General features: G+C 48.2%; 1 protein-coding gene across 1 annotated transcript in view; it reads right to left on the bottom strand.

Moving 5' to 3' along the window:
• The window catches only part of zranb3 (zinc finger, RAN-binding domain containing 3), an 87,316-nt gene that overhangs the window by 10,456 nt on the left and 61,964 nt on the right, over positions 1 to 14,896 (bottom strand). Inside the window, exons 18-20 of the mRNA XM_052517562.1 lie at positions 11,980 to 12,098; positions 10,360 to 10,461; positions 2,324 to 2,394 (exon numbers count right to left, since the gene is read on the bottom strand). Coding sequence (XP_052373522.1) covers positions 2,324 to 2,394; positions 10,360 to 10,461; positions 11,980 to 12,098 — 292 coding nt within the window. The remainder of the gene's footprint in view (positions 1 to 2,323; positions 2,395 to 10,359; positions 10,462 to 11,979; positions 12,099 to 14,896) is intronic.

Raw genomic sequence — 14,896 nt, 5'->3', positions numbered from 1 at the left:
GGATGGAGGGAGGAAGAGTATGGTTAGATACCTGGATGGAGGGAGGAAGAGTATGTTTAGATACCTGGATGGAGGGTAGAAGAGTATGGTTAGGTACCTGGATGGAGGAGGAAGAGTATGGTTAGATACCTGGATGGAGGGAGGAAGAGTATGGTTAGATACCTGGATGGAGGGAGGAAGAGTATGGTTAGGTACCAGAACGGAGGGATGGGGAGGAGAGTGGGAGTTTGGTTAGGATGAAGGGAGGCAGGCAGGCAGGGAGGGAGGAGGAAGTTACTTGGGGGGGAAGGATGAAAAGGAGGAAAGAGTAAGGTCAGATAGCTGGATGAGAGAGAGAAGGATGAGAAGGAGGAGGAAGAGTAAGGTCAGATAGCTGGATGAGGAGAGAAGGATGAGAAGGAGGAAGAGTAAGGTCAGATAGCTGGATGAGGAGAGGAAGGATGAGAAGGTGGAGAGGAGAGTAAGGTCAGATTCGCTGGATGAGGAGGAAGGATGAGAAGGAGGAGGAAGATTAAGGTCAGATAGCTGGATGAGGAGAGGAAGGATGAGAAGGAGGAGGAAGAGTAAGGTCAGATAGCTGGATGAGGAGAGGAAGGATGAGAAGGAGGAGGAAGAGTAAGGTCAGATAGCTGGATGAGGAGAGGAAGGATGAGAAGGAGGAGGAAGAGTAAGGTCAGATAGCTGGATGAGGAGAGGAAGGATGAGAAGGAGGAGGAAGAGTAAGGTCAGATAGCTGGATGAGGAGAGGAAGGATGAGAAGGAGGAGGAAGAGTAGGTCAGATAGCTGGATGAGGAGAGGAAGGATGAGAAGGAGGATGAAGTAAGGTCAGATAGCTGGATGAGGAGAGGAAGGGGACACATCAAAGAGGAGGAATCTTGAAGAAAGGAGGAGGAAGAGGAGGAAGAAGAGAGGAAGGGCAGATTTGCATGAAAGAAGAAGGGGTGAGGGGACTGTTGGGCTTCAAACAGCCCAGTGTAGAGAGGCTGGATGAAAGGACATGAAAGCCAGGTCAAGCTGACAGTAGTACTGAGAGGTGTGTGTGTGTGTGTGTGTGTGTGTGTGTGTGTGTGTGTGTGTGTGTGTGTGTGTGTGTGTGTGTGTGTGTGTGTGTGTGTGTGTGTGTGTGTGGAAAAGGCTAAACTGATCCTATATCAGCAGCATTCCTACTCTGACTCCCTTTGTGAAGTTCTTTAGGACAGGGATTAGCACAGCACTACAGCAGAGTCTAACTAACCTCAGGATAATCACTTCCAACTACAGGATAATCACCTTCCCATCCATCTCCTTACTACAAGATATCACCTTCCTACTACAAGATAATCACCTTCCCATCCAACTCTTTACTACAGGATAATCACCTTCCCATCCATCTCCCCTTACTACAGGATAATCACCTTCCCATCCATCTCCTACTACAAGATAATCACCTTCCCATCCATTTCCTACTACAAGATAATCACCTTCCCATCCATCTCCCTACTACAGGATAATCACCTTCCCATCCATCTCCTTACTACAGGATAATCACCTTCCCATCCATCTCTTTACTGCACACTAATCACCTTCCCATCCATCTCCTACTACAAGATAATCACCTTCCCATCCATCTCCTACTACAGGATAATCACCTTCCCATCCATCTCCCTACTACAGGATAATCACCTTCCCATCCATCTCCTTACTACAAAATAATCACCTTCCCATCCATCTCCTTACTACAAGATAATCACCTTCCCATCCATCTCCTTACTACACAATAATCACCTTCCCATCCATCTCCTTACTACAAGATAATCACCTTCCCATCATCTCCTTACTACAGGATAATCACCTTCCCATCCATCTCCTTACTACAGGATAATCACCTTCCCATCCATCTCCTTACTCCATCTTCCTTACTATCTCCTTACTACAGGATAATCACCTTCCCATCCATCTCCAGTTACAGTGTGAATCTCTACCTCTGTAGGAACCAGGGTTCCCAGTTGGACTTCGTTTCTACCATACTACCATACTACCATACTTTCTCAGCATGAAGTCTTTAACCAACATATCATCTCTGGAAATCAGCTGATGATTAGCGAATAAATCCCACATTCTGTCAAATGCTTTCCTCTCGTCCACTGTGATTGGCTCTTGAGACACCCACCCCCACATGAACCAGGATGAATCTGTGATTAACTGATGCCGTCTGGGCACCAACAGAGCAGGATGGAGACATAGGACAGGTTCAACCCCCTCCCCCACCACCTACCTCTTGGTGCTGCTGTGTTTGCGCTGGGTGCTGGTCAGTTGGTCAGGACCAGGACTGGGCTGCAGAACAGGAGACCACTGCGGATCAGTCTCTGCTTCATGGCTGTCAGAGTGCTCCACTGCTGGACAAACCTCAATATCTGACCCACACAGAGAGAGTCACAACACCACTTTAAACCTCAGTACCTGACCCACACAGAGTCACAACACCACTTTAAACCTCAGTACCTGACCCACACAGAGAGAGTCACAACACCACTTTAAACCTCAATATCTGACCCACACAGAGAGTCACAACACCACTTTAAACCTCAATATCTGACCCACACAGAGAGTCACAACACCACTTTAAACCTCAATATCTGACCCACACAGAGAGAGTCACAACACCACTTTAAACCTCAATATCTGACCCACACAGAGAGTCACAACACCACTTTAAACCTCAGTGCCTGACCCACACAGAGAGTCACAACACCGCTTTAAACCTCAGTACCTGACCCACACAGAGAGTCACAACACCACTTTAAACCTCAGTACCTGACCCACACAGAGAGTCACAACACCGCTTCAAACCTCAGTACCTGACCCACACAGAGAGTCACAACACCGCTTTAAACCTCAGTACCTGACCCACACAGAGAGTCACAACACCACTTTAAACCTCAGTACCTGACCCACACAGAGAGTCACTTCAACACCACTTTAAACCTCAGTACCTGACCCACACAGAGAGTCACAACACCACTTCAAACCTCAGTACCTGACCCACACAGAGTCATAACAACACCGCTTCAAACCTCAGTACCTGACCCACACAGATAGTCACTTCAACACCACTTTAAACCTCAGTACCTGACCCACACAGAGAGTCACAACACCACTTTAAACCTCAGTACCTGACCCACACAGAGAGTCACAACACCACTTTAAACCTCAGTACCTGACCCACACAGAGAGTCACAACACCACTTTAAACCTCAGTACCTGACCCACAGAGAGTCACAACACCGCTTCAAACCTCAGTACCTGACCCACACAGACACAACACCGCTTTAAACCTCAGTACCTGACCCACACAGAGAGTCACAACACCACTTTAAACCTCAGTACCTGACCCACACAGATAGTCACTTCAACACCACTTTAAACCTCAGTACCTGACCCACACAGAGAGAGTCACAACACCACTTTAAACCTCAGTACCTGACCCACACAGAGAGTCACAACACCACTTTAAACCTCAGTACCTGACCCACACAGAGAGTCACAACACCACTTTAAACCTCAGTACCTGACCCACACAGAGAGTCACAACACCGCTTCAAACCTCAGTACCTGACCCACACAGAGAGTCACAACACCGCTTTAAACCTCAGTACCTGACCCACACAGAGAGTCACAACACCACTTTAAACCTCAGTACCTGACCCACACAGAGAGTCACTTCAACACCACTTTAAACCTCAGTACCTGACCCACACAGAGAGTCACAACACCACTTCAAACCTCAGTACCTGACCCACACAGAGAGTCATAACAACACCGCTTCAAACCTCAGTACCTGACCCACACAGATAGTCACTTCAACACCACTTTAAACCTCAGTACCTGACCCACACAGAGAGAGTCACAACACCACTTTAAACCTCAGTACCTGACCCACACAGAGAGTCACAACACCACTTTAAACCTCAGTACCTGACCCACACAGAGAGTCACAACACAACTTTAAACCTCAGTACCTGACCCACACAGAGAGTCACAACACCACTTTAAACCTCAGTACCTGACCCACACAGAGAGTCACAACACCACTTTAAACCTCAGTACCTGACCCACACAGAGAGAAGTCACAACACCGCTTTAAACCTCAGTACCTGACCCACACAGAGAGTCACAACACCGCTTTAAACCTCAGTACCTGACCCACACAGAGTCAAAACACCACTTTAAACCTCAGTACCTGACCCACACAGAGAGTCACAACACCGCTTTAAACCTCAGTACCTGACCCACACAGATAGTCACATCACCACTTTAAACCTCAGTACCTGACCCACACAGAGAGAGTCACAACACCACTTTAAACCTCAGTGCCTGACCCACACAGAGAGTCACAACACCACTTTAAACCTCAGTGCCTGACCCACACAGAGAGTCACAACACCACTTTAAACCTCAGTACCTGACCCACACAGAGAGTCACAACACCACTTTAAACCTCAGTACCTGACCCACACAGAGAGTCACAACACCGCTTCAAACCTCAGTACCTGACCCACACAGAGAGTCACAACACCACTTTAAACCTCAGTACCTGACCCACACAGAGAGTCACAACACCGCTTTAAACCTCAGTACCTGACCCACACAGAGAGAGTCACAACACCACTTTAAACCTCAGTACCTGACCCACACAGATAGTCACTTCAACACCACTTTAAACCTCAGTACCTGACCCACACAGAGAGTCACAACACCACTTTAAACCTCAGTACCTGACCCACACAGAGAGTCACAACACCACTTTAAACCTCAGTACCTGACCCACACAGAGAGTCACAACACCACTTTAAACCTCAGTACCTGACCCACACAGAGAGTCACAACACCACTTTAAACCTCAGTGCCTGACCCACAGAGAGAGTCACAACACCACTTTAAACCTCAGTACCTGACCCACACAGAGAGTCACAACACCACTTTAAACCTCAGTGCCTGACCCACACAGAGAGTCACAACACCACTTTAAACCTCAGTACCTGACCCACACAGAGAGTCACAACACCACTTTAAACCTCAGTACCTGACCCACACAGAGAGTCACAACACCGCTTTAAACCTCAGTACCTGACCCACACAGAGAGAGTCACAACACCACTTTAAACCTCAGTACCTGACCCACACAGAGAGTCACAACAACACTTTAAACCTCAGTACCTGACCCACACAGAGAGAGTCACAACACCACTTTAAACCTCAGTACCTGACCCACACAGAGAGTCACAACACCACTTTAAACCTCAGTGCCTGACCCACACAGAGAGAGTCACAACACCACTTTAAACCTCAGTACCTGACCCACACAGAGTCACAACACCACTTTAAACCTCAGTACCTGACCCACACAGAGAGAGTCACAACACCGCTTTAAACCTCAGTACCTGACCCACACAGAGAGAGTCACAACACCACTTTAAACCTCAGTACCTGACCCACACAGAGAGAGTCACAACACCACTTTAAACCTCAGTACCTGACCCACACAGAGAGTCACAACACCACTTTAAACCTCAGTACCTGACCCACACAGAGAGTCACAACACCACTTCAAACCTCAGTACCTGACCCACACAGAGAGTCATAACAACACCGCTTTAAACCTCAGTACCTGACCCACACAGAGAGTCACAACACCACTTTAAACCTCAGTACCTGACCCACACAGAGAGTCACAACACCACTTTAAACCTCAGTACCTGACCCACACAGAGAGTCACAACACCACTTTAAACCTCAGTGCCTGACCCACACAGAGAGAGTCACAACACCACTTTAAACCTCAGTACCTGACCCACACAGAGAGTCACATCACCACTTTAAACCTCAGTACCTGACCCACACAGAGAGTCACAACACCGCTTTAAACCTCAGTACCTGACCCATACAGAGAGTCACAACACCACTTTAAACCTCAGTACCTGACCCACACAGAGAGTCACAACACCACTTTAAACCTCAGTACCTGACCCACACAGAGAGTCACAACACCGCTTCAAACCTCAGTACCTGACCCACACAGAGAGTCACAACACCGCTTTAAACCTCAGTACCTGACCCACACAGAGAGTCACAACACCACTTTAAACCTCAGTACCTGACCCACACAGAGAGTCACTTCAACACCACTTTAAACCTCAGTACCTGACCCACACAGAGAGTCACAACACCACTTCAAACCTCAGTACCTGACCCACACAGAGAGTCACAACACCGCTTCAAACCTCAGTACCTGACCCACACAGATAGTCACTTCAACACCACTTTAAACCTCAGTACCTGACCCACACAGAGAGAGTCACAACACCACTTTAAACCTCAGTACCTGACCCACACAGAGAGTCACAACACCACTTTAAACCTCAGTACCTGACCCACACAGAGAGTCACAACACAACTTTAAACCTCAGTACCTGACCCACACAGAGAGTCACAACACCACTTTAAACCTCAGTACCTGACCCACAGAGAGAGTCACAACACCACTTTAAACCTCAGTACCTGACCCACACAGAGAGTCACAACACCGCTTTAAACCTCAGTACCTGACCCACACAGAGAGTCAAAACACCACTTTAAACCTCAGTACCTGACCCACACAGAGAGAGTCAAAACACCGCTTTAAACCTCAGTACCTGACCCACACAGAGAGTCACAACACCGCTTTAAACCTCAGTACCTGACCCACACAGATAGTCACATCACCACTTTAAACCTCAGTACCTGACCCACACAGAGAGAGTCACAACACCACTTTAAACCTCAGTGCCTGACCCACACAGAGAGTCACAACACCACTTTAAACCTCAGTGCCTGACCCACACAGAGAGTCACAACACCGCTTTAAACCTCAGTACCTGACCCACACAAAGAGTCACAACACCACTTTAAACCTCAGTACCTGACCCACACAGAGAGTCACAACACCGCTTCAAACCTCAGTACCTGACCCACACAGAGTCACAACACCACTTTAAACCTCAGTACCTGACCCACACAGAGAGTCACAACACCGCTTTAAACCTCAGTACCTGACCCACACAGAGAGAGTCACAACACCACTTTAAACCTCAGTACCTGACCCACACAGATAGTCACTTCAACACCACTTTAAACCTCAGTACCTGACCCACACAGAGAGTCACAACACCACTTTAAACCTCAGTACCTGACCCACACAGAGAGAGTCACAACACCACTTTAAACCTCAGTACCTGACCCACACAGAGAGTCACAACACCACTTTAAACCTCAGTACCTGACCCACACAGAGAGTCACAACACCACTTTAAACCTCAGTGCCTGACCCACACAGAGAGAGTCACAACACCACTTTAAACCTCAGTACCTGACCCACACAGAGAGTCACAACACCACTTTAAACCTCAGTGCCTGACCCACACAGAGAGTCACAACACCACTTTAAACCTCAGTACCTGACCCACACAGAGAGTCACAACACCACTTTAAACCTCAGTACCTGACCCACACAGAGAGAGTCACAACACCACTTTAAACCTCAGTACCTGACCCACACAGAGAGAGTCACAACACCACTTTAAACCTCAGTACCTGACCCACACAGAGAGTCACAACAACACTTTACACCTCAGTACCTGACCCACACAGAGAGAGTCACAACACCACTTTAAACCTCAGTACCTGACCCACACAGAGAGTCACAACACCACTTTAAACCTCAGTGCCTGACCCACACAGAGAGTCACAACACCACTTTAAACCTCAGTACCTGACCCACACAGAGAGTCACAACACCACTTTAAACCTCAGTACCTGACCCACACAGAGAGTCACAACACCGCTTTAAACCTCAGTACCTGACCCACACAGAGAGAGTCACAACACCACTTTAAACCTCAGTACCTGACCCACACAGAGAGAGTCACAACACCACTTTAAACCTCAGTACCTGACCCACACAGAGAGTCACAACACCACTTTAAACCTCAGTACCTGACCCACACAGAGAGTCACAACAACACTTTAAACCTCAGTGCCTGACCCACACAGAGAGAGTCACAACACCACTTTAAACCTCAGTACCTGACCCACACAGAGAGAGTCACAACACCACTTTAAACCTCAGTACCTGACCCACACAGAGAGTCACAACACCACTTTAAACCTCAGTGCCTGACCCACACAGAGAGTCACAACACCACTTTAAACCTCAGTACCTGACCCACACAGAGAGTCACAACACCACTTTAAACCTCAGTACCTGACCCACACAGAGAGAGTCACAACACCGCTTTAAACCTCAGTACCTGACCCACACAGAGAGAGTCACAACACCACTTTAAACCTCAGTACCTGACCCACACAGAGAGTCACAACACCACTTTAAACCTCAGTACCTGACCCACACAGAGAGAGTCACAACACCACTTTAAACCTCAGTACCTGACCCACACAGAGAGTCACAACACCACTTTAAACCTCAGTGCCTGACCCACACAGAGAGAGTCACAACACCACTTTAAACCTCAGTACCTGACCCACACAGAGAGTCACAACACCACTTTAAACCTCAGTACCTGACCCACACAGAGAGAGTCACAACACCGCTTTAAACCTCAGTACCTGACCCACACAGAGAGAGTCACAACACCACTTTAAACCTCAGTACCTGACCCACACAGAGAGTCACAACACCACTTTAAACCTCAGTACCTGACCCACACAGAGAGAGTCACAACACCACTTTAAACCTCAGTACCTGACCCACACAGAGAGTCACAACACCACTTTAAACCTCAGTGCCTGACCCACACAGAGAGTCACAACACCACTTTAAACCTCAGTACCTGACCCACACAGAGAGTCACAACACCACTTTAAACCTCAGTACCTGACCCACACAGAGAGTCACAACACCACTTTAAACCTCAGTACCTGACCCACACAGAGAGTCACAACACCACTTTAAACCTCAGTACCTGACCCACACAGAGAGAGTCACAACACCACTTTAAACCTCAGTACCTGACCCACACAGAGAGTCACAACACCACTTTAAACCTCAGTACCTGACCCACACAGAGAGTCACAACACCACTTTAAACCTCAGTACCTGACCCACACAGATTGTTTGACTGCTTCAAAGTGACTAAGACACAATCTGTAATTCATTTTACAGCCAAACGGCAGCCACATTAAATGAAATTGAACAGTGCCTTTAAATGAATGACTGTGCCTTTAAATGAATGACTGTGCCTTTAAATGAATGACTGTGCCTTTAAATGAATGACTGTGCCTTTAAATGAATGACTGTGCCTTTAAATGAATGACTGTGCCTTTAAATGAATGACTGTGCCTTTAAATGAATGACTGTGCCTTTAAATGAATGACTGTGCCTTTAAAAATGTCTACCTCTAGGTGACAGCTTCCCTGTAGTGACTACAGTTATGTCTACCTCTAGGTGACCTCCTGTGACTAGACTACAGTGATGTCTACCTCTAGGTGACAGCTTCCCTGTAGTGACTACAGTGATGTCTACCTCTAGGTGTCCTCCTGTGACTAGACTACAGTGACGTCTACCTCTAGGTGACCTCCTGTGACTAGACTACAGTGACGTCTACCTCTAGGTGACCTCCTGTGACTAGACTACAGTGACGTCTACCTCTAGGTGACCTCCTGTGACTAGACTACAGTGACGTCTACCTCTAGGTGACCTCCTGTGACTAGACTACAGTGACGTCTACCTCTAGGTGACCTCCTGTGACTAGACTACAGTGACGTCTACCTCTAGGTGACCTCCTGTGACTAGACTACAGTGACGTCTACCTCTAGGTGACCTCCTGTGACTAGACTACAGTGACGTCTACCTCTAGGTGACCTCCTGTGACTAGACTACAGTGACGTCTACCTCTAGGTGACCTCCTGTGACTAGACTACAGTGACGTCTACCTCTAGGTGTCCTCCTGTGACTAGACTACAGTGACGTCTACCTCTAGGTGTCCTCCTGTGACTAGACTACAGTGACGTCTACCTCTAGGTGACCTCCTGTGACTAGACTACAGTGACGTCTACCTCTAGGTGACCTCCTGTGACTAGACTACAGTGACGTCTACCTCTAGGTGACCTCCTGTGACTAGACTACAGTGATGTCTACCTCTAGGTGACAGCTCCTGTGACTAGACTACAGTGATGTCTACCTCTAGGTGTCCTCCTGTGACTAGACTACAGTGACGTCTACCTCTAGGTGACCTCCTGTGACTAGACTACAGTGACGTCTACCTCTAGGTGACCTCCTGTGACTAGACTACAGTGACGTCTACCTGCGGGTCAAACAAACCGACCTGTGTCCTGTTCTCTCTGCGTCTGAAGGCTTCAGGCAGGTCCTCCCAGCTGTCCAGTTTAATGTCCAGAGGAATGAAATTCCAGTGCAGTGGACTGTCCTCCTGATGAAGGGAGAGACACAGAGGAGAGATATGACACATTCACACACTTCAGCTGTACGCCAATTCCTCTGACGTAATACTTTACATTTCACCCAGATTGACAAATCTGATCCCATTTTCATTGAGCAGTTGATTAAATCCATTTCTGAATAATGTGAGTGGCCTCGGATGAATCAAATCGGACATGATTTAAAAGGGTAAACCACCACATGCCTAATTCATGATTTAAAAAGGGTATTGTTATGTTGAAGAAGGTAGATACATGCTTATCCTTTGATGGTACATGAGAGGTCTGTCACAGAAAATATTACATTTCCATTTCAATTGGTCACTCATATCAAAGACATGTACTACAGGTATTAAAGAGGGGAAATGAAGGAGTAGGAGAGAGGAGGAAGAGGAGAGAGGGGAAGGAGGAGGAGGATGAGGATGAGGAGAGAGGGGAAGGAGGAGGAGGGGAAGAGGAGTAGGAGAGAGGGGAAGAGGAGAGGGGAAGGAGGAGGAGGAGTAAGAGGAGGAAGAGAGGGGAAGGAGAGAGGGGAAGATGGAGGCGAGAGGCAGAAGAGGAGGCGAGAGGGGACGAGGAGGCGAGAGGGGACGAGGAGGCGAGAGGGGACGAGGAGGCGAGAGGGGAAGAGGAGGCGAGAGGGGAAGAGGAGGCGAGAGGGGAAGAGGAGGCGAGAGGGGAAGAGGAGGCGAGAGGGGAAGAGGAGGCGAGAGGGGAAGAGGAGGCGAGGGGAAGAGGAGGGGAGAGGGGAAGAGGAGGGGAGAGGGGAAGACGGGAGGAGGGAAGAGGAGGCGAGAGGGGAAGAGGAGGCGAGAGGGGAAGGAGGCGAGAGGGGAAGAGGAGGCGAGAGGGGAGAGGAGGAGGGGGAAGAGGAGGCGAGAGGGGAAGAGGAGGCGAGAGGGGAAGAGGAGGGGAGAGGGGAAGAGGAGGCGAGAGGGGAGAGGAGGCGAGAGGGGACGAGGAGGCGAGAGGGGACGAGGAGGCGAGAGGGGACGAGGAGGGAGGGGAAGAGGAGGAGAGGGGACGAGGAGGCGAGAGGGGGCGAGGGGGAGGGAGGCGAGAGGGGACGAGGAGGCGAGAGGGGACGAGGAGGCGAGAGGGGACGAGGAGGCGAGAGGGGAAGAGGAGGCGAGAGGGGACGAGGAGGCGAGAGGGGACGAGGAGGCGAGAGGGGAAGAGGAGGGGAGAGGGGAAGAGGAGGGGAGAGGGGACGAGGAGGAGAGGGGACGAGGAGGCGAGAGGGGACGAGGAGGCGAGAGGGGAAGGAGGCGAGAGGGGAAGGGAGGCGAGAGGGGAAGAGGAGGCGAGAGGGGAAGGGAGGCGAGAGGGGAAGAGGAGGCGAGAGGGGAAGAGGAGGCGAGAGGGGAAGAGGAGGGGAGAGGGGAAGAGGAGGAGAGGGAGGGGACGAGAGGGGAAGAGGAGGGGAGAGGGGAAGAGGAGGAGACGAGGAGGCGAGAGGAAGGAGGAGTGGAAGGAGGAGTGTTGAGTAGAGTAGCAGCATCGTCATGTACCTGGGAGTAAAGGTAGATACGCTCAGTGTTCTTGCTGGCGCAGAACTTCATGTTGGGGTACAGGGGGAGACTGGCCGTAGCATCACCATCAGCAGGACTAAATACACTGTCTGTCTGGGCTGCAGGGAGGGAGAGGAGAAAGGTCACTACGGTCTAGGGGTGAGGCTCCCTAATGATCACAATGCCTGCAAGAAAAGGTCAATTGGTGGAAATCAGACTCCATATTACATCTAGGAGGGACAGCCACAGTACACAGCACCTTTAGTTAGAACAGACAGGATATCTATCTAGGTGGGAGACAGCACCTTTAGTTAGAACAGACAGGATATCTATCTAGGTGGAAGACCGCAGCTTTAGTTAGAACAGACAGGATATCTATCTAGGTGGACGACAGCAGCTTTAGTTAGAACAGACAGGATATCTATCTAGGTGGGCGACAGCAGCTTTAGTTAGAACAGACAGGATATCTATCTAGGTGGAAGACCGCAGCTTTAGTTAGAATAGACAGGATATCTATCTAGGTGGGAGACAGCACCTTTAGTTAGAACAGACAGGATATCTATCTAGGTGGACGACAGCACCTTTAGTTAGAACAGACAGGATATCTATCTAGGTGGACGACAGCACCTTTAGTTAGAACAGACAGGATATCTATCTAGGTGGGCGACAGCAGCTTTAGTTAGAACAGACAGGATATCTATCTAGGTGGGCGACAGCACCTTTAGTTAGAACAGACAGGATATCTATCTAGGTGGAAGACAGCACCTTTAGTTAGAACAGACAGGATATCTATCTAGGTGGGAGACAGCACCTTTAGTTAGAACAGACAGGATATCTATCTAGGTGGAAGACAGCACCTTTAGTTAGAACAGACAGGATATCTATCTAGGTGGGAGACAGCACCTTTAGTTAGAACAGACAGGATATCTATCTAGGTGGAAGACAGCACCTTTAGTTAGAACAGACAGGATATCTATCTAGGTGGAAGACAGCACCTTTAGTTAGAACAGACAGGATATCTATCTAGGTGGAAGACAGCACCTTTAGTTAGAACAGACAGGATATCTATCTAGGTGGGAGACAGCACCTTTAGTTAGAACAGACAGGATATCTATCTAGGTGGAAGACAGCAGCTTTAGTTAGAACAGACAGGATATCTATCTAGGTGGAAGACAGCAGCTTTAGTTAGAACAGACAGGATATCTATCTAGGTGGGCGACAGCACCTTTAGTTAGAACAGACAGGATATCTATCTAGGTGGAGACAGCACCTTTAGTTAGAACAGACAGGATATCTATCTTGGGAGAAGCAGGTTTAGTTAGAATAGACAGGATATCTATCTAGGTGGGAGACAGCACCTTTAGTTAGAACAGACAGGATATCTATCTAGGTGGGAGACAGCAGGTTTAGTTAGAACAGACAGGATATCTATCTAGGTGGAAGACAGCAGCTTTAGTTAGAACAGACAGGATATCTATCTAGGTGGGAGACAGCAGGTTTGGTTAGAACAGACAGGATATCTATCTAGGTGGAAGACAGCAGCTTTAGTTAGAACAGACAGGATATCTATCTAGGTGGAAGACCGCAGCTTTAGTTAGAACAGACAGGATATCTATCTAGGTGGACTTTAGTTAGAACAGACAGGATATCTATCGAGGTGGGCGACAGCAGGTTTAGTTAGAACAGACAGGATATCTATCTAGGTGGGAGACAGCAGGTTTAGTTAGAACAGACTATCTATCTAGGTGGAAGACAGCAGCTTTAGTTAGAACAGACAGGATATCTATCTAGGTGGGAGACAGCACCTTTAGTTAGAACAGACAGGATATCTATCTAGGTGGAAGACAGCACCTTTAGTTAGAACAGACAGGATATCTATCTAGTTGGAAGACAGCACCTTTAGTTAGAACAGACAGGATATCTATCTAGGTGGAAGACAGCAGCTTTAGTTAGAACAGACAGGATATCTATCTAGGTGGAAGACAGCACCTTTAGTTAGAACAGACAGGATATCTATCTAGGTGGAAGACAGCAGCTTTAGTTAGAACAGACAGGATATCTATCTAGGTGGAAGACAGCAGCTTTAGTTAGAACAGACAGGATATCTATCTAGGTGGACCAGCAGCTTTAGTTAGAACAGACAGGATATCTATCTGGTGGACGACAGCAGCTTTAGTTAGAACAGACAGGATATCTATCTGGTGGGCGACAGCAGCTTTAGTTAGAACAGACAGGATATCTATCTAGGTGGAAGACAGCACCTTTAGTTAGAACAGACAGGATATCTATCTAGGTGGACCAGCACCTTTAGTTAGAACAGACAGGATATCTATCTAGGTGGAAGACAGCAGGTTTAGTTAGAACAGACAGGATATCTATCTAGGTGGAAGACAGCAGCTTTAGTTAGAACAGACAGGATATCTATCTAGGTGGAAGACCGCAGCTTTAGTTAGAACAGACAGGATATCTATCTAGGTGGACCGTAGCTTTAGTTAGAACAGACAGGATATCTATCTAGGTGGACGACAGCAGCTTTAGTTAGAACAGACAGGATATCTATCTAGGTGGAAGACCACAGCTTTAGTTAGAACAGACAGGATATCTATCTAGGTGGAAGACAGCACCTTTAGTTAGAACAGACAGGATATCTATCTAGGTGGAAGACAGCAGCTTTAGTTAGAACAGACAGGATATCTATCTAGGTGGACCAGCAGCTTTAGTTAGAACAGACAGGATATCTATCTAGGTGGAAGACAGCAGCTTTAGTTAGAACAGACAGGATATCTATCTAGGTGGAAGACCTCAGCTTTAGTTAGAACAGACAGGATATCTATCTAGGTGGGAGACAGCAGGTTTAGTTAGAACAGACAGGATATCTATCTAGGTGGGAGACAGCAGGTTTGTTAGAACAGACAGG

This window comes from Oncorhynchus keta, unplaced genomic scaffold (assembly GCF_023373465.1).
Source record: "Oncorhynchus keta strain PuntledgeMale-10-30-2019 unplaced genomic scaffold, Oket_V2 Un_scaffold_8454_pilon_pilon, whole genome shotgun sequence".
Lineage (NCBI taxonomy): Eukaryota > Metazoa > Chordata > Actinopteri > Salmoniformes > Salmonidae > Oncorhynchus > Oncorhynchus keta.
Note: the sequence above shows the minus strand (reverse complement) of the source record. Positions and strands in the feature narration are given on the sequence as shown.